The sequence below is a fragment of the Hypanus sabinus genome, chromosome 10 (assembly GCF_030144855.1).
Source record: "Hypanus sabinus isolate sHypSab1 chromosome 10, sHypSab1.hap1, whole genome shotgun sequence".
Taxonomy (NCBI): Eukaryota; Metazoa; Chordata; class Chondrichthyes; order Myliobatiformes; family Dasyatidae; genus Hypanus; species Hypanus sabinus.
Genome location: NC_082715.1, coordinates 10,832,937 through 10,854,047, shown reverse-complemented (window position 1 = coordinate 10,854,047; position 21,111 = coordinate 10,832,937). Strand labels below are relative to the sequence as shown.

General features: G+C 42.0%; 1 protein-coding gene across 6 annotated transcripts in view; it reads right to left on the bottom strand.

Moving 5' to 3' along the window:
* Positions 1–21,111, bottom strand: part of scara3 (scavenger receptor class A, member 3) — a 117,332-nt gene that overhangs the window by 54,826 nt on the left and 41,395 nt on the right. For all 6 annotated transcript variants that reach the window (XR_009514251.1, XR_009514250.1, XM_059981411.1 and 3 more), the window contains exons 4-6: positions 18,096–18,245; positions 12,052–12,150; positions 5,995–7,041 (exon numbers count right to left, since the gene is read on the bottom strand). Coding sequence is in view for 4 of the 6 variants with exons in the window: in XM_059981411.1 (XP_059837394.1) it covers positions 5,995–7,041; positions 12,052–12,150; positions 18,096–18,245 (1,296 nt within the window). In the remaining 2 variants the exon portion in view is untranslated. The remainder of the gene's footprint in view (positions 1–5,994; positions 7,042–12,051; positions 12,151–18,095; positions 18,246–21,111) is intronic.

The following is a 21,111-nucleotide window of genomic DNA, read 5'->3' as shown; positions in this document are numbered from 1 at the left end:
TTACAGTAACTAGTTATGCCTGCTGCCACAAAACAACACATTTTATGACTTGCGCCAGTGACCATGAACCTGATTTTGACTCTGAGTGATGGATGTCTATTGGCTGGAACACTGAAACACAGTGTTCTTTGTTGCACACCAGTAGCCTTCATTGTGTGTGTTGATTATTGTCACATGCACCAGGGGTTTTTGATGACTTTTGAAAAACTTGTCTTGCATACTGATTAATCAGATCAAACCAGTCCACAGTGCTTTGAGCTAGAATAAGATAAAAGAATAACAATGCAGAATAGAGTGTAAAAAAGCTACTGAAAATGCGCAGTACAGGATGATAATACGGTAGATTGAGAGACCGAGAGTCCATCTTACCATACAAGAGTCCTGAGACCTGTTGAAGGGTCTCAGCACAAAATGTTGATCATTTCCCTCCAGAGATGCTGCCTCACCTCCTCACCTGCTCAGTTCTTCCAGCGTTTGGTGTGTTTTGCTCAAGATTCCCAACATCTGCAGAACCTCTTTGGTCTATCTTCAGCATTGTTTGTTTCTCAGTCTCTAAACTAGTAGTTCTTACATGGGGGGGGCATTTAATTACAGGTATTGCTTAAATTGCACAGATCTTGTTGTTTCATGATTGCTTTATGAAGTGTTGATAGGACAAAGAAAACAGGTGCAGAAAGCAGAGGCAGAAGTCTTAAAGACAGAGAAACTAAGATGCTGTAATGATGATAACCTCAAGGTGCAGCTCTTTTGTACCCATTGATAAGGAAAATTCCATTCAAATTCACAGATAAGAGTCAACGAATGAGATAGCTCTTATTCAAATAATGGAGTACCAAGAGAAATTTCCAGAATCATACATTGTATACCTACAGGGGAACACACTGAAAAAGTGCATGTACATATTGTGACTTCTAGGAAGCATAATAAATTGTTAGAACCATAGAACATTACAGCACAGAAACAGGCCTTTTGGCCCTTCTTGGCTGTGCTGAACCATTTTTCTGCCTAGTCCCACTGACCTGCACCTGGACCATATCCTTCCATATACCTCTCATCCATGTAGTTGTCCAAGTTTTCCTTAAATGTTAAAAGTGAGCCCACATTTACCACTTCATCTGGCAGCTCAGTCCACACTCCCACCACTCTCTGTGTGAAGAAGCCCCCCAATGATCCCTTTAAACTTTTCCCCCTTCACCCTTAACCCATGACCTCTGTTTTTTTTTTCTCCCCTGGCCTCAGTGGAAAAAGCCTGTTTGCATTCACTCTATCTATACCCATCATAATTTTATATACCTCTATCAAATCTCCCCTCATTCTTCTACACTCCGAGAAATAAAGTCCTAACCTATTCAACCTTTCTCTGTAACTCAGTTTCTCAAGTCCTGGCAACATCCTTGTAAACCTTCTCTGTACTCTTTCAACCTAATTAATATCCTTCCTGTAATTTGGTGACCAAAACTGCACACAATACTCCAAATTAGGACTCACCAATGCCTTATACAACCTCATCATAACATTCCAACTCTTATACTCAATACTTTGATTTATGAAGGCCAATGTACCAAAAGCTCTCTTTACTACTCTATCTACCTGTGACACCACTTTTAGGGAATTTTGTATCTGTATTCCCAGATCCCTCTGTTCTACTGCACTCCTCAGTGTCCTACCATTTATCTTGTATGTTCTATCTTGGTTTTTCCTTCCAAAGTGCAATACCTCACACTTGTCTGTATTAAACTCCATCTGCCATTTCTCAGCCCATTTTTCCAACTGGTCCAAATCCCTCTGCAAGCTTCGAAAACCTTCCTCACTGTCCACTACACCTCCAATCTTTGTATCATCAACAAACTTGCTGATCCAATTTGCCACATTATCATCCAGATCATTGATATAGATGACAAATAGCAATGGACCCAGCACTGATCCTTGTGGCACACCACTAGTCACAGGCCTCCACTCAGAGAAGCAATCCTCTACTACCACTCTCTGACTTCTCCCATTGAGCCGATGTCTAATCCAATTTACTACCTCACCAGGTATACCGAGCGACTGAATCTTCCTAACTAACCTCCCATGCGGCACCTTGTCAAAGGCCTTACTGAAGTCCATGTATACAACATCCACTGCCTTCCCTTCATCCACTTTCCCAGTAACCTCCTCGAAAAACTCTCAGATTGGTTAAACATGACCTACCATGCACAAAGCCATGTTGACTCTCCCTAATAAGTCCCTGTCCATCCAAATAGCTGTAGATCATATCTCTTAGTACTCTTTTGAATAATTTACCTACTACCGATGTCAAACTTACTGGCCTATAATTTCCCAGATTACTTTTAGAGCCTTTTTTAAACAACGGAACAACATGAGCTATCCTCCAATCCTCCGGCACCTCACCCATAGACACCGACATTTTAAATATATCTGCCAGTGCCCCTGCAATTTCAACACTAGTCTCCTTCAAGGTCCGAGCAAATACCCTGTCAGGTCCTGGGGATTTATCTACTCTGATTTGCCTCAAGATAGCAAACACCTCCTCCTCTTTAATCTGTATAGGTTCCATGACTTAACTACTTGTTTGCCTTATTTCCATTGACTCCATGCCAGTTTCCTTAGTAAATACAGACACAAGAGGTATACAAGAACTATGTAAAGTACAAGCAGATAATTAATCGTTAAACTACAAAGAAAATAACAAACAGTCTAATCTAAGAATTAAATAGCCAAATCCAACAAGAACTAACGTCTACAGCTTCACCTTATGAAGCTATTTTCATAATGTCAAACAGAGTACCACAACCTCTGCAATGAAATACATTATACCCCAGTTCCCATCATACATTTTGCCCAGCCTTTTAAAGACCAGAAGACATGGGAGCAGGATTAGGCCAGTTTTGCTAAACGGAATGTTTACCAGGAGCACACACCTTTTCCAGTTGGAGGGAGAAAGAGGAAGAGCAGAGTGTTCCTCTGACGCACATTAAATCTTACATATTAGAGCTCCATGATAGAAGTAGTTAACAGCTTGCTGTTTGCCTGTTAAGGTTAAAGATCCATCTGTCCTATAGAGAATCTGGACTCTTTGTGGGAACACCTTGGCCTGTGAAGTGAAGAAAGGTAGCAATGAAAACAGCAAACAGATTGGGGCAACCCGTTTGACCCTGGTCTCAACCTTAAAGGTGCAGTTTCAGAGCCGCTGTGGCTGATCATTGTGTAAATACTGCAGGATCTCCACCCCAACACTGACTGATCCAAATAACTCCTTAAATGTTAAGCTGTACCATGAGCCTGATGTTTTGCTTTTGAGAGGACTGTAAATAGATCAGAATCTCAATTGAATCTTGTCAAACGTGATATGAATTATATAAAAAGGAAAAAACTTGGCATTATTTTTGCAGGGCCTGTCAAGAACCAGGTGAATCAATAAATTGCCCACTGGGGCTGTTTAATAACATGTTGCGTTAGCATGTTGCTGACTCCCACACTATCCCAAGTGAACACAGTTCCTACTGGTGATTCAAAGGAAGTGGAAGTGCTTGTATGTTTATGATAATCTCTTCAGCTGAAATGTCCTGTTGGAATTTTGCCTCGTCACGTACAAGCCTTGTTCCAAATCCAACACAGACAGGAACAGGGAGCATTTACTGTGAGAGGCATGCTTTGAGGACAGCAGCAGGCCGACTGTCTCTTCTATAATTACTTTGCAAGTGTATATGTGTGTGCCTATTATTTATGTACGGTGTTCAAGTTTAATTATCATTCAATCAGAACTGCACCAAGTTTCAGGGAGTCCACATCACAGATGATCTCACCTAGTCCTTTAATATTTCCTCCCTGAACAAGAAGCACAGCAGTGCCTTCACTTCCTAAGAAGACTGAGGAAAGCAAGGCTCCCCCCCACCTCCACCATCTTAACTGTGTAGTACAGGAGCACCATTGAGAGCGTCCTGACAAGTTCCATCTCTCTCTGGTATGGGGACCTGAAGTCCCTACAGAGGACTATGAGGATAGCTGAGAGGATCATAGGGGTCTCCCTACCATCCATCGGGACATCTGTCAGGAGTGCTGGGTACTCAGGGTCCTTCAGATTATTAAAGACCCCACCCACCCATCCATCCAACATCATCTTTGACTTTCTATCACCAGGCTGGAGACTGTGATGCATTATCACAAGAACGGTCAGGATAAGAAACAGTTTCTTCCCCCAGGCTCCCTGCCGCATCATAATCGAAGAGTCACCAGTTAATCTGTTCCATACTTTACAATATTTAATATTAATGCACTTTAGTTTGTTATTTATGTGTGATTCATCTGTAGATTTTATCCTACCTTTATAAGTTATAGTGTGTTTTACACCCTGGTTCGGAGAAACATTGTCTTGTTTCTATATACATTATATACATGTATGCAGTTAAATGACAATAAACTTCACTTGAATTGATACATGAATACAGCCAAACAAAAGTGTTACTCCGAGGCCAAGATGCAAAACACAGTACCAACAGTCATACACAGCACAAAGCACACAAGAAAGCAGTGAATGTACAGTCACACAAATTATATATACAGAGCCCGGGTCTGTGAGTGACATACGCTGTAAGCTAATGGCACCTGGGTGTTATCAGCAAGACACGTGCACCATCAATTAATGGAACATGTCACCCCGGAAGAGTTCATGATTTATTGTTTTACAACATTGAATCACAGTGGATCTAATTTGACATTTTTGAAACTGATCACCAGAAAAAGACTCTTTCATGTCAAAGTGAAAACAGATCTCTACAAAGTGATCTAAATTAATTATAAATAATTGATTATATAAGTATTTGCCCCCTTTAATATGACACGCCAAATCAACATTGCTGCAGTCAGTTGGTTTTAGAAGACACATAATTAGTTAAGGTGTCCTAGCTACATATAAACCTGTGTGCAGTATCAAAGTGCTTCAATTGATTGTGGTAAAAATAAAGCTGTTTCTGGAAGGTCCAACTACTGGTGGGTCAGTATCCCGGCAAAAACTACACCACGAGGACAAAAAAAACTCAAAAAGATTATTGCAAAGCACAAGTCACGACATAGAGACAAGAAAATTTCCAAGTCACTGAACATCCCTTGGAGTACAGTAAAGTGAATCATCTAGAATATGGCACCACTGTAAATCTGCCTCGTGCAGGTCGTTCTAAAAAGAAAATCGAGCGACCATACAAGAAAGGGACTAGTGAGGGATGTCCCCTAGAAACTTATGACAACTCTGGAGGAGTTACAAGCTCCAGTGGCTGAGATGGGAGGGACGGCACATACAACTGTTTCCCGGGTGCAGCTCGTTAATGCAAATATCTAATCAGTTAATCATGAGGCAGCAACACAATGTAGAAAAGCATGCGGACATGATCAAGGGGTCCAATTGTTGCTCAGACCAAACATCAGAATGGGGGGAGAAATGTGATCTAAGTGACTTTGACTGTGGAATGACTGTTGGTGTCAGACAGGGTGGTTTTTGTATCTCAGAATCTGCTGACCTCCTGGGATTTTCACACACAGCAGTCTCGAGGTTACAGAGAATGGTGCAAAAAATATGACCAGCAGTTCTGTGGGTGAAAATGCCTTGTTAATAATGAGAGAGGTCAGAGGGGAATGGTTAGACTGGTTCAAGCTGACAGGAAGACAACAGTAACTCAAACAACCACGTGTTACAAAAGTCACCAACACAAGAGATTCTGCCGATGTAGGAAATCCAGAGAAACACACACACAAAACACTGGAAAGACTCAACAGGTCAGGCAGCGTCTATGGAGAGGAATGAACAGTTGACGTCTCAGTCTGAGACCCTTCTTCAGGACAGTACTGTGCAGAAGAGCACCTCTGAATGCACAATACATTTAACCTTGCATACAGGACCACGAACATACATTCAGTGACCACAGAAGATCCCTAATAACGTGGCAACTCAGTGTAAATTCCTCTACTTTTTGTAAGAGTACATAAAAAGCTGCTCACCTCTTAGAATGGTGAAGTTTTTAATCGCTTCTCCGTGTTTTGTATCAATAATTTTCATTTCTTCCATCACAGTGCCAAGCTTGCTTATCTCTTTGCTCAGTGATGCACTCAACAGGTTATAGCGTTGCCTTAGCATATTGGTGGTGCCCTGAATAATGGCCAGAGAAAGGTTGAGGTTATAGATGTCCTCTGAATGTGACCCAAGCCCACTGGAACAGGATGCCCTCACGTCGCTGATGTATTTGATCATACTGTGTACATGGTTGTTAGTGGCGTTGATGTTGGCTAATATGGTGTTGATTTCAGTTTCATGAGAAACCATTCGCCCCATGATCGTTTCAAACCTCTCAGCTGTCCTATTTTCATAGTACCTTGCGTGGTAAAGAATGTCCTGAATATTCTCTTCATGGTCGTCAAGGTAGCTAGATATATTCTCAAACTGCTCATGTGCAGACAGCAGTTGCAAGCTCAAGTCATGCATGAACTCAGAGTTCTGTGAGATGCTTTGGAGTGTGATTATCAGGGTATTCTGAACACTCTTCACCATGTCGTTCATCTTGCTCACTGCAGCCCGTAAAACTCCAAATACTTTGGAAGAGTTCTGCCAGTCTGTCACTATCTTTTGTATTATTAAGGTTTCCTCATTGGTTTTTCTTCGAATTTCCTCAAGCCACAAAGAATTCTGGTTGGTGGTGAAGTTAATATGTTGTACTCCAATCCTTATTTTGTACTGGTCCTGCGACAGTCTGCTCATAAACCCGTTAAGTTCCTGCACAAGTGTTTGGATGCCATTTACCCTCACTGTAAATCGTTCCATAGTTCGATTGATCTGTTCAATAGACGAGGAGTAGTAAGTAACCTCTTTTGTGATTCTGCGGTGGTCGGAGGACAGCGTCCGATGATTTTGCACGGTCTCGTCCAGCACCGGCTCTTGGGCCAGAAGTAGTTGCTGTATCTGCTCAAACTCCTTCTGCAAGTCGACAACTTCTTGAGCGAAAAGAGAGGCTTCATGGCATGAGGAACAGTTGTGGCTGATGGATTTCTGATCTGGGAACAAGAAGAGATGATTTAAAAAATAAAGTATTTTATTTATTTTTTAGTTATTGTAGAAACACAGCATGGTAATAGATGCTTCAGTCTCAAAGAGCTGACCTGGCCCATTTACACCCATGTAACTAATGATTTACTAGTCCTTACATCCCTGGAATGTGAGAGAAAATCAGATTACCTGTGGAAACTCACACAGTTACTTGTAGACAGAACATAGAACCTAGAACAGTACAGCACAGTATAGGCTCTTTAGCTCATGATATCGTGCCAACCTTTTAATCTACTTTAAGATTAATCTAACCCTTCCCTCCTCCATTATTCTATCATCCATATGCCTAGCTAAGTTTCCTAAATGCCCCTAATGTATCTGTGGGTGGTAGGGTGAAGCTATATCTCTAGCAAAGGGAACGTAAGGCACTTATTCTCTCCAGTACCCTTAGGCAAGGTGTAGTGCTGGTAAAGCGACCACTGAAGCCAGGCAGGCAATCCCCCAAGAGTATTGATAATGGCTGGGCTCACCCATCTTGTAAAGACACTGCCCAGAAGACAGTGGCAAACTTCTTCTGAAAAAAAAATTTGCCAAGAACAATTATGGTCATGGAAAGACCATGATCATCCATGTCATATAACATGACACAAAATGTACAAGCAAACGTATCTGCCTCTACCACCACCTCTGGCAGAACGTTCCACACAGCCACTGCCCTCCATGAAAAGAACTTAACTCTGACAGTCAATCAATAACCTTAAAATTATGCCCCCTCCTATTAGCCAATTCCACCCTGGGAAAAAGTCTCTGGCTCTTTCTATGTCTCTTACCATCTCATACACCTTTATCAAGTCACCTCTCATTGTCCTTTACTGCAGAGAAAAAAGCCCTAGTTTATTCAACTTATCCTCATCAGGCATGCTCTCTAATCAAGGTAACATAGTTTCATTTTAATAATTAATGATAACATTTGTTTTATTAATTTCCCAGCTTTGTGGCTTCAGAATTTGACTTTCTGCATCTCCTGATGCTTATAGTTCATCGTGCAGATGAAATCAATAGCTACCTATCGTATGTAAGACCCTTTATGGTAACATAGCTAAGGCGCAGACTGACACAGCAGTCAGTGCTGTTGTCCTACATCTCCGGGAACCAGGGTTCGATTCTGACCATTGTGCAAATTTATTTCTTTTGGGAAGCATGCTTTCACTATTACCACAAATTAGCCGACGTTAACCTACTACAGGAACATGAAATGAGATTTTTGTCATAAACCCAGAGAGATTCTGCAGATCCTGGAAATCCAGAGCAACACACACACAAAAAGCTGGAGGAACTCAGCAGGTCAGGCAGCACCACTGGAGAAAGACAATCAGCCAGCAATTTTGAGCCAAGACCCTTCATCAGAACTAGAACAGAAGGGGGAAGAGGCCAGAATAAGGTTGTTTCTAACCTCTGACGCTGTCTATGTGGAGTCTGCTTGCGATTAAGTGGATTTTCTCTGGGTGATCTAGTTTCCTCCTGCATGTACTAATAGGTTAATTGGCTGCCCTAAATGACCCTTCGTATAGACATGTGAACAAAGAACCACAATGAAGTTGAGACCATGAGGGGAATGGATTCGTTGGGAGCAGGTAAGAATCCAATGAACTGAATAACATGTAACTTCTTTAGTGATTCCACAGTTGGCAGATGATACTCAGATGTCAGATATTACTTGGAGTAAGCTGTTCAGTTTTGGTCACCCCATTACAGGAAGAATTTAGCTTTAGAACGAGTGCAGAGGTATCGTACCAGGACGCTCTGTGGAGAAGACTACATGTCTTATGATGATAGGTTGAGTGAACCAGGGCTTCTTTCTTTGCTGAGAAGGACAATGAGAGGTGGTTTGATAGAGGTGTACAAGATGATAAAGCATAAATTGAGTGGACAGCCAGAGACTTTTTCCCAGTTGAGGAGCATCATTTTAAGATGACTGTTGGAAAGAATAGGTGGGAATAGGCAGAATGATTCCAGAATAGATTCTTCTCCTCTGCCATTAGGTTTCTGAATGGACACTCAACCCATGAACACCTCTGTCTGGTATGGGGTGGTGAGGGGGGGTGTGTGGCACTGCACAAATCAAAAGTTGTGAACTTAGTTCCGTCATGGGCACTAGCCTCCTCTGCAGTCAGGACATCTTCAAGGATCAATGCCTCAAAAAGGAAGCATCCATCATTAAAGAGTTCCAACTCCCAGGACATGGCCTGTTCTCATTGCTGCCATCAGGGTGGAGGTACAACAGCCTGAAGACACATGCTCAACGAATCAGGAATAGCTTCTTTCTCTTTGTCATCAGATTTCTGAATGGACATTGAAACCTTGAACACGACCTCATTATTTCTTTTATTTTCTGTTTTTGCACTACTTATTTAAGTTAACATTTAAAAAGAAATATATATATATATATATTGCTATAATTCACAGTTTTTATTATTATGAATTGCAATGTACTGCTGCCACATAACAACAAATGTCACTGTACATGCTGGTGGTATGAAGACCATAAAATCATAAGATATAGGAGAAGAATTCTGCTCTGCCATTTCATCATGGGTGATACATTTTCCTTCTCTGCCTCAGTCTCCTGTCTTCTCACCGTAACCGTTCATGCCCTGTCCGATCAATAATCTATCAACCTCCGCCATAAATATTCTTAGAGACTTGGCATTCACAGGTGCCTGTGGCAACAAACCCCACAGATTCACCGCTCTCTGGCTAAAGAAGTTCTTCCTCACCTCTGTTCTTAAAGGACACCCCTCTATTCTGAGGTCTTAGACTCACACCATAGGAAACATGCTCTCCATATCATTTCATCATTCAGAAGGTTTCAATGAGGACACCCCTCATTCTTCTGACTTCCAGTGAATACAGGCCCAGAGCCATCAGATGATCTTCATATGACAAGCTATTCAATCTCAGAATCATTTTTGTGGACTGATGCACCATCATTAACTCTCGGAGACATGAGGCGAGAGATAGGCTTTTATTAGCTGGTAGAAAGCACTGTCAGCAGCAAGAGACCATCACATAACATACTGGAGACTGAGGGAGGAGCAGTGCCTCCAACCGCCCCCATACAGGGGTCCATGGGAGGAGCCACAGGAGCAGTCAGCGGGGGGGAGGGCACATCCAGACAGGTACACGTAGTTCACCACATTGACCTCATTTGAACCCTCTCCAATGTCAGCACATAGACAAGGGTCCCAAGGGGCCCAAAACTACTCACAATACTCCAAGTGAGACTTCACCAGAACTTTAATAAAGCTTCAACATTACATCATTGCTTTTATATTCTAGTCCCTTTGAGATGAGTACTAACATTGCATTTGCCTTCCTGACCACCAAATCAACCTTCAAAGTAACCTTTAGGAATCCTGCACAAAGACTCTCAAGTCCCTTTGCACCTCAGATTTTCTCTTCATTTAGAAAATAGGCAACCCTCTCATTTCTTCTACCAAAGTGCATGACCATACACTTTTCGACACTGTATTCCATCGGCCATTTCTTTGACCGTTCTCTTAATCTGTCTAGTCCTTCTGTAGTTCCTCCTGCTTCCTCAAATCTACCTGCCCCTCCAACTATCTTCATATCATCCACAAAGTTTGGTAAACCTGATTTTGATTCCGATTCTGATGTAAACTTTATACACAGAGAGTGATGAGTGCATGGAATGTACTGCCAGCGGTGGTGGTAGAGATAGGGGCATTTAAAAGACTCTTAGATAGGCATGTAGATGAGATGAGAGAAAACTGAAGTGCTCTGTGAATTGGAAGGGTTAGACTGATATTAGAGTAGGTTAAAAGGTCAGCACAACGTTGTTCAATAATATCAGATGATTCTGGACAGACTCATCCATAACTTTTTCCTTTATAAGTTCCAGATAATTTTATAGACAATAGACAATAGGTGCAGGAGTAGGCCATTCGGCCCTTTTAGCCAGCACCGCCATTCACTGTGATCATGGCTGATCACACACAATCAATACCCCGTTCCTGCCCTCTCCCCATATCCCTTGACCCCACTATCTATAAGAGCTCTATCTAACTCTCATACTCTCATTTTTCCCATACACTGAAGAAAATTCTGTTCAATTCCCTTCCAAGCCTTTTACAATTAGTTAAAATGACTGTCACCTGGTTTTTGTCTCCTCTCTGAAAGACAGTGCCTCTCAAAGTCCAACCCTATATCCTTGTCACGAGAGGTGGAAACAGTTAAGGCTGGCCAGGCTGGTGAAGCTGATCAATCCCCTGAACAGCGGATACAATGGACTGCAGAAGCATTGATGAGCTCCCACCAGACCATTGACTTCAGGGGATGATGGAGGTCATCGATGGCCTGTGCTCCTCTGGGAGTTGAGGGCTCAAGTAAGTAAGTTTGAAAGAGTTCAAAACCATTAAATGTGAACTCAGTTACAAAACCATTTTTCTGAAACATTCCTCTGTGTGACAACTGTTCCTGTGCTCTGTTGTGATAAATAAATTAAATCTAAGAATTTTTAAGAGGGTAATGTCAGCCACTTCCAAATTTACAATAATAAAGATTGCCAAAAAGTAAACAAGATTGTCAAATCAAATTAGTGATAAATCTGATACCAAGGGAGTCAAAATCTAGTAATTTGCCACCACTTATTTTCAAATAGTCTTGCAAAGGTTAAGTATTTCACAAACAGGTAAATTCATACATTGGTCTTATTCCCACATTTAATTCGCATGAAATACACATTCAAGTGGGTTCAGCAATGGATTATTTCTCCTCATCACTCAAAGAGGCTTCAGCTGCTCCTTTGAAGTGGCTCAACAACCTAATAATCTCATTCAAAATTGGTGCCAGCTGTTTAGGGGAGTGACAACCACCACATTCTCAGCACAATCAGAGTCAATTTATCTAATTTTGCAGCGAACAATTTTGTTAAATTTTCTTACTTTACCGTTCTACACGGTGGGTGTTATTTGCAAGCTGGCTGCAGCATTACTCACCCAGTTCTTTAATGTTCATCTGTACAGAGCTAATCTTTGTCTCGTAAAATGATTGGGCCGCATTGATATCTTCGGTTATGGAGTCAACCCTTCTGAACACTATAACAAGACAATCAATAGCTTACTTGTTCAAATGTCATACACATTTAATAAAACAAGTGGCTTTAATAGATAGAACATAGTACAGTACAGTACAGGACTTACAAGCCCATGATGCTGACCGTTTAACATACTATACAATAAATCTAATAATGCCCTCAAACATAGCCTCTTAAATGTCCTTAATGTATCTAACTCTACCTCTATCCCGGCAATGTGTTCTACACACACACCTCTGACACCACCCTATATTTTCTTTGAAACACTTTAAAGTTATGCTCTCTCATGTTAGCTATTTCTGCCCCGGGGAAAAGGTCTCAGACTCAATCAATGTGTCTTTTCATCTTGTGCAAAGTCACCTCTTATCCTCCTTCACTCCAAAGAGAAAAGCTCGAGCTCAGGCAGCCTATCCTCATAAGATGTGCTCTCTAATCCAGGCAGCAACCTGGTAAATCTCCTCTGTACCCTCCAAATCTTCCACGTCCTTCCTATAGTGAGGAGACCAGAACTGAACACAATCTTCCAAATGTGGCCTAACTAGGGTTTTATGGAAGTGCAACTTTACCTCGTGGCTCTTGAACTCAATCCCTGACCAATGAAGCTCAACACGCCATATGCCTTCTTAAACATAATTGATTTCTCTTGGTGATCTATTCTATTGATGGCTGGACTGTAATATAACAAGCTAAGAAATTTCAGACAACACACACAAGATGCTGGTGGAACACAGCAGGCCAGGCAGCATCCATAGGGAGAAGGACGTCGACGTTTCAGGCCGAGACCCTTCGTCAGGACCCACAAAGGGTCTCAGCCCGAAACATTGACAGTGCTTCTTCCTATAGATGCTGCCTGGCCTGCTGCGTTCCACCAGCATTTTGTGTGTGTTGCTTGAATTTCCAGCATGTGTAGATTTCCCCGTGTTTGCTTAAGAAATTTCAGATGTGTTTTTGTAGCTGAAGGAATCGTGAGAAGTGTTGAGATACACACATCACAATATCCAAAGCTGAACTAATTATTTCATCAGTACAGGCCCAGACTGGGGAAGGGACAAGGGAAACCCATGCTAATTTCAGAGATTTGAATTAATAAATCAAATTCAATGCTTCTGGTGATTTTGTGGCTTAATAGAGCTGATAACGATAAGACAACACCTAATCCGATGGATGGGGCCGGTCACCTGGGTGTGCAACTCGTGCCTCCCCAAACAGATCCTTCACTCCCAGTTGAAGGAAGGTCAGTGAGCCCCTGGTGGGCGAAGGAAACGCTTCAAAATCAGCTGAAGAAATTCAACACTACAGCTAAAATCTGGGAAGACACTGGCACCTCCTTTGCTTGCTTCTATGGAAACAGCTCTATTTCCATCTTTAACATCTCTATTTTTCCCTTTCAAGACCCTGACCTGGAGTTACACGCTGACTACGGTTCTTTGCGGGAATGGGACCCGCTCTCGGGGTTCCATGATCGGCCGTTGTTGTTCGGCATGCCAAAGACTCGGCCTAAGAGTCCGGCTCAGATTCGGATGGGTAGGATCTCGGGGCTCTGGAGGTGGGCAGATCGAGGGTTGGTGTCACAACAGGAGTCTCATGCGTCATCGAGGGAGTCGGGTTATCTGCAACTATCTGCCTGGAGATCCGGGATCTTTGCAATCTTCAGGCACAGAGCTTGAAAACAGCGACATAGCAGACTTTTAACATCGTAAACCAGTGAGATGTTTGTTATGTCTCCCCGTTTGCTGGGAAAATGGAGACATCTCTTTCTCCCTTATTAGGGAGAGAGAGAGAGTCTGTGGTATGTCAAATAACGGGTGAAACACAAAGTCTTTGGGGTAACTGCAAGTCTGTGTTTTTGCTATTGCTTTGCTTACGATTGAGAGCTAGGTGGTGGTGCCAATGCTTTTTTTTGCCAGTGGGGGGGGGGAATTGGTGCTCAGTGCCACTTACACATGAGAGGGGGGAACTGTGGGGGGGACTTTGGAGTCTAACATTTAACTGTCATTCATTCTTTGGGGCACTCCTCTGTTTTTGTGGATGGTTGTGAAGAAAAAGCATTTCTGGATTTATATTGTATACATTTTTCTGACAGTAAATTGTACCTTTGAACCTTGCACTCAATAGATACACACGGAGGAAAACTGTTCAAGAGGGAGCTGTACTATGTGAGAGAGATCTCCACTGTGCTTCAGAGAACAAGCTGAAAGGCGAGACTGAACAACCAAATGACCTGACCACGAACCACAGGAATCACTTCCTCGTGCCCACAATGCACCAGAATATGTGAATCCTGGATCCGGGATACAGGACCCGCCAATAGACAATCTCTTAGGAGGACATCATACTCGGCTCTCACGACCAGACTATGTAACAGTTTCTTTCCCCAAGCTATCAGACTCCTCAATACCCAGAGACTGGACTGACACCTTACTGCCCTATTGTCCTGTTTATCATTTATTGTAATGCCTGCACTGTTTTGTGCACTTTATGCAGTCCTGGGTAGGTCTGTAGTCTAGTGTAGTTTTTTCTCTGTGTTGTTTTTTACGTAGTTCAGTCTAGTTTTTGTACTGTGTCATGTAACAACATGGTCCTGAAAAAATGTTGTCTCGCTTTTACTATGTACTGTACCAGCAGTAATGGTTGGAATGATGATAAAAGTGACGACTTGACTTGACTTGAGTGATCACACTATGAAAGTTGATAAATGGATTGATTAAAAAATACATTAATAGTAATTACTGATTTTAAAAATCAGAACAAATACCTAAGAATGCAGCCACCTGGTAAAATTCAGCTCTTTACTGCATGGCATACTTGAAAGGGTTACATTGTTATGGAACCTCCAGTTCATTAACTGTGACAAATAGGAATTGAGTGCTTAACTTCCATCTGTCAGTGGAAGAGAAGTGATTTTACAAACTTCCTTTGAAATGTTGCCTAATCTAATCATTTTACAAATTATCCCCAAACTTCCTCTGCTGGTGCTGTGGGACTCCACAAATTGTGTTCTCAAAACTTGCTGCTTATTTATTAATTATTATCCTTTTCTTGTATTTGCACAGTTTGTTCCCGTCTGCACCTTGGTTGTCCGTCTCTGTTGTGTGTGGTTTTTCATTAATTTGATTGTGTTTCTTTGTATTAACTGTGAAAGACCACAAGAAAGTGAATATTGGGTACTTTGATAATAACGTTGCTTTGAGGTAATTACGTTTGCACTAACTGTTCCTTTTCTCAATAAATGGAAATGCTGAAGCTCAAGCTGTTGATAGAATATTCTGTTGTGCAGCTTTTCCTGATAAAACTGCTCCATCTGTATTACTACAGTAATTTCAGTTCAAAGTAAATTTAATTATCAGAGTACGTGTTGTCACCACATACAACCCTGAGATTCTTTTTCTTGTGGGCATTCACAGTAAATCTATAGAGTAGTAACTATAACAGGATCAATGAAAGATCAAAGAGAGTGTAGAAATCAACAAACTGTGCAATTGCAAATATAAATAGCAATAAATATCAAGAACATGAGATAACGAGATAAAGAGTCCTTAAAGTGAGATCATTGGCTGTGGGAACATCTCAGGAGGCTGCAGTTGTGAGGTAGTAGCTGTTCTTGAACCGGGTGGTGTGAGTCCTGAGGCTCCTGTACCTTCTTCCTTGACCATACTTAGTACATTTAAACAGAAGAAGTGCTACACCTAGCCCTACACCTCCTCCCTTACTAGCATTCAGGGCCAGAAACAGTCCTTCCAGATGAGGCAACACTTCAACTGCGAGTTTGTCAGGGTCATCTACTGTATCCAATGGTCCTGGTGTGTCCTCCTGCACGTTGGTGAGACCTGACCTAGATTAGGGGACTGCTTTGTCTTTCTGTCCACAACAAGCAGGATTTCCCAGTGGTCAACAATTTCAATTCCACTTCCCATTCCCATTCCAACATGTCAGTCCTTGACCTCCTCTACTGCCATGATGAGACCATTCACAGCAATACCTCATATCCCCTCCAGGTGGCCTCCAAACTGATGACATCAACATCAATTCCTTAACTTCCAGTCATTCTTTCCTGCTACCCCTCCTCTTTTTCCATTCCACATCTACCTCCCCTCCTACCCCTTTTCTTCTCCTCACCTGTCTCCGTATGGTGTCCCTCCTCCTACCCTTTCTCCTGTAGACCACATTCTTGCTCTTCTTCTTCAGCCCATCACCTTTTCCACCTATCCCCTCCCAGCTTCTCATTCACTCATCCCCCATCCACCTATCTGCCCCCTCACCAGGTTTCACCTATCACCTTTTAGCTTGCACTCTTTCCCCTCCCCCACCTTCTTATTCTTGCTTCTTCCTCTTGCTTTCAAGACTTGATGAAGGCTGTTGGCCCAAAATGACAACTCTTTATTCTTCTCCATGGATGCTGCTTGACCTGCTGAGCTCTTCCAGTATTTTATAAGGCCATAATACCATAAGGTATAGGAGTAGAATTAGATCATTTGGCCCATTGAGTCTGCTCTACCACTTCATCATTGCTGATCCAGTTTTCCTTTCACCTCAGTCTCCTGCCTTCTCCCTGAATCCCTTCATGCCCTGACCAATCAAGAATTGATCAGCCTCTGCCTTAAATATGCATAAAGACTTGGCCTCCACAGCTGCTTGTGGCAAAGAATTCCATTGATTTACCACTCCCTGGCTAGAGAAATTCCTTCTTATCTCTGTTCAAAAAGGACGCCCCTCTATTCCGAGGCTGTATCAAGGCCTTTTGATGGATTTCAATGAGGACATCTCTCATCCTTCTGAATTTTAGTGAATACAGGCCCAGAGCCATCAACTGCTCTTCATATGACAAGCCGTTCAAACCTGGAATCACTTTCATGAACCTCCTTTGAACCCTCTCAAGTTTCAGCACATCCTTTCTAAGATAAGGGGCCCAAACTGCTCACAACACTCCAAGTGAAGCCTCACCAGTGCTTTATAAAGTTTCATCTTTACGTTTATATTCTAGTCCTCTTGAAATGAATACTAACTTTGCTTTTGCCTTCCTCACCACGGACTCAGCCTGCGAAGTAACCCTTAGGGAATCCTGCACGAGGACTCCTGAGTTCCTTTGTGCCTCAGTCTTTCATATTTTCTCTCCATTTAGAAAATAGTCAACCCTTCCATTTCTTCTACCAAAGTACATGACCATACAGTTGCTGACCGTACTGCACCTGCCATTCTTTTCCCAGTCTCCTAATCCTTCTGTAGCCTCTCTAATTCCTCAAAACTACCTGCCTCTCCACCTGTCTTCATTTCGTCTGCAAACTTTGCAACAAAGCCATCAATTCCATCATCCAAATTATTATTAATAATGTAAAAAGAATCGGTCCCAACACAGATCCCTGTGGAACACCACTAATCACAGTCAGACAGACAGGAAAGACTCCCCCTATTCCCACCTTTTGCTTCCTGCCCATCCGCCACTGCTTTAACCATGCTGGAACCTTTTCTGTAAAACAATGGACTCGTAGGTTAAGCAGCCTCAAGTGTGGGACCTTGTCAAAATCCAAGTGCACAACATCAACTGATTCTCCTTTGTCTATCCTGCTTGTTATTTCTTCAAAGGATTCCAACAGATTTATCAGGCAAGCTTTTCCCTTGAGGAATCTATACTGACTAGGACCTATTTTATCACGTGCCTCCAAGTACCCTGAGACCTTATCGTTAATAATTGACTCCAACATCTTCCCAACCACTGAGATCAGACTAACTGGCCTATAATTTATTTTCTTCTGCCTCTCTCCCTTCTTGAAGAATGGAGTGACATTTGTAATCACATTTTGTGTTTGTTGCTCTTAATTGTATCCTGCACCCCTGGCGTTGACGCACGCACTCCTCAGGAGCTACTGTCTGTCCATTCATGCAGTTACGATCAGTGTATTAGATCAGTAAAACATTGTGAAATGGGTCTAAATAACAAATTCAACTTACCTACAGATGCCAAGACAGCAACTGCTATGATGAGACAACTAAAAAATATGTACAGCACTTTGACAGCCACACTTAGTGAGCATGGAGCCTGGCACCTGCAACAGCCAGGTCTTGTAGTCCTCTCTGCTTCATTAGAAAACAAAACTGTATCTGCAAGTTGAGTGAGAAATATGTCCACGTATTATTAAAAATCACATCATTTGTACTCAGCGTATCTACTTCTTGTAAATTGTTGTATTAGATTTTGCAACTTGCTTGTTTAGAAGAAATTTTGTATGAATTGGCTGACACGTTTCTCACATGATGCCCCTTAAAAGAATATCCATGAGACTGCACAATATTTGAACAGATCCTGAAACAACTTTAAAGTCACCATACATATGGTATAAGCAGTTTTCCTAGTTACTGTACTGTGTTCTGGCCATTTGAATGACTAAAATTTGCCCTTAGAGTATTCACAAAACACTTGAGAGCTTTTGTGTGGAAGAGAGAGGTATGAAGGGCTATGGACCTCTATGGCAGGTAGATGGGACCAGACTGAAACCAGGCTGGCATGGAGTAGATGGGTTGGAGGGCCTGTGTCTGTGCTGTAGGGCTCTATGGTCTATGTTTATCCAAAATTTGCCTTTATACTCTTCAAAAATCATCACCCAAAACTTTGAGATATGGAATAAAATGCACTCTCATAGAATTTATGCAAAAAAGATGTAAATACACCAATGCAAAATCTACTTTCTGATGTGTCACTATTCCTTGCTTTGTTGAAAACTGGTTTCTCTACAAGTTGTAATAATCACAATCTCTCATATTATGAGTCATTCCAAAATTTATCATGCTTTATATTTGTAGTGCGGTCAACGGAAGCATTTTGAGATTATTGGCATTGAAATGTATGCCAACACTTGCAGGCGGTCCCCAGCACGTCCTTGGGTGAGGTTTGTTGTAATGCAAATTATACATTTCACCTTATGTTTTGATGTGCAGATGAAAAATACATCTGAATCTGGTTAGAGTTTGAGTGGTCAATATCACCCTGAGCTGTGAATGTATGTGAACATGAGGATGCGAGTTCTAAAACTGATGCAAATGAGCTCCACTTTTGGACGTATCTGCAAGTCCCAAAGTTCCTTCAACTGTTCTACTGTACAAAATGTGGGCTTTATTTATTTACTGAGACACTGCATGGAATAGGCCCTTCTGGACCTTCGAGCCACACTGTCCAGCAACTCCCGATTTAATCCTAGACTAATCACAGGACAATTTACAATGACCGATTAACCTACTAACTGGTACGTCCTTGGTCTGTGGGAGGAAAGCGGTGCACCCAGAGGAAACTCACATGGTCACAGGAAGAACGTACAACTTCATACAGGCAGCAGTAGGAATCGAACCAGGCTCAATGGTCCTGTAAAGCGTTGTGCTAACTATACAGTACCGTACTGCCTCATGTCGTGGAAGTTCTGAAATCTCTCTGAATGTATCCCAACACTCAGCATAAACTCAAGCACTGGATTTTCCAGGAGCTCAAGTCCTGTAATTACATGGAACAGTACAACACTAGACAGACCATTCAGCCCACAATGTTGTGTTAACCTTGATAACAATTTCCACCGTGTCTCCTCCTACGCATTATCCGTACCCCTCTGTTTTCATGTGTCTAAATACCTTTTAAACTGTACCATTTGTTCATAATGTGCCATGTTGTATGATGTGTGCGATCATGGCCTTTCCATGACCATGACTGTTCTTGACAGATTTTGATCTTGGCAGAAGTGCTTTCCCATTGCCTTCGTCTGGGCGGTGTCTTTACAAGATGGGTAACCCCAGTCCATACTCTTCACAGATTGCCTGGTGTCAGTGATCACATAACCAGGCTAACAGAGGGAAGGAGTGCCTTACACATCCTTTGCAAGAGATGCATCTCCACCCTGCCACCCAAAGCTCTACCAAGCTGCCTAATTTCGCTGCTACCCCAGTAAAAATCTTGCCACTCACGTTGCCTTTAAGCTTCACCCCGATAACCACAAATGCACGTTCTCTGGTGTTTATCATTTTACCCTAGGAAAAAAATTCTGACCTATCTACTCGATTTATGCCTCTCATAACTTATTAAAAAACTCTATCAGGTTTTCTCTCAGCCTCCAGATCTTTAGGAAATAAAGGAGAAAAAGCTGAACCCTCATTTTCCAGTCCTGATGAAGGATCTCAGCCCAAAACATCATCTCTTTATTCAGTTCCATAGATGCTGCCGGACCTGCTGAGTTCCTTCAGCGTTTTCTGTGCGTGCTCTGGATTTCCAGCATCTGCAGAATCTCCTGTGTTTACCACTCATTTTCACAGCCTGTTGAATGGGGATTCGAACTTGCAACCTCCTGTATCAAGCCAAGTTTGATTCTATTTCCTTTTACTAAAAGGAAATACCATATCTCCTCCAGATAATTTTCCTCCCACACAACAATTGCAACCAATGCACTAGGAGCCAAAATGTCTTGATAATGATATACAAAATATTTATTGTCTCCGTATACCACACCCCATCAGTAACTTCACTGGGACAGTTCCAGAAAGAAGAACTCTGTGATAGTATACTACACCAGATAGAAAATTTTAACTTCCCTTACAGACACTTTCCATACATCTCCCCATAAACATTGGGTGAGTACCTGGAAAAAGGAAATACAGACTGGAACTCTCTAGTGCAGCACCCCTGGTTTCGAACCACAGCAAATGCTACCAATCATCTTCCTCTGAGAAGGAGATCTGTTTTTTTTTACCATAGACACACCACAGCTTACACAAGGGTTCTGAGAATTTTGGGATTGGAACTAGAATTGGTTTATTATTGATGTATGTACTGAGATACAGTGAAAATCTTTTCTTGCACTCTGTTCATGCAGATCAAATCATTACACAGGGCATTAAGGTGGTACAGGGTCAAACAATAGCAATGCATAATAAAGTGTCACAGCTACAGAGAAAGTGTAGTACAGGATAAACAGTAATGTGCAAGATCATA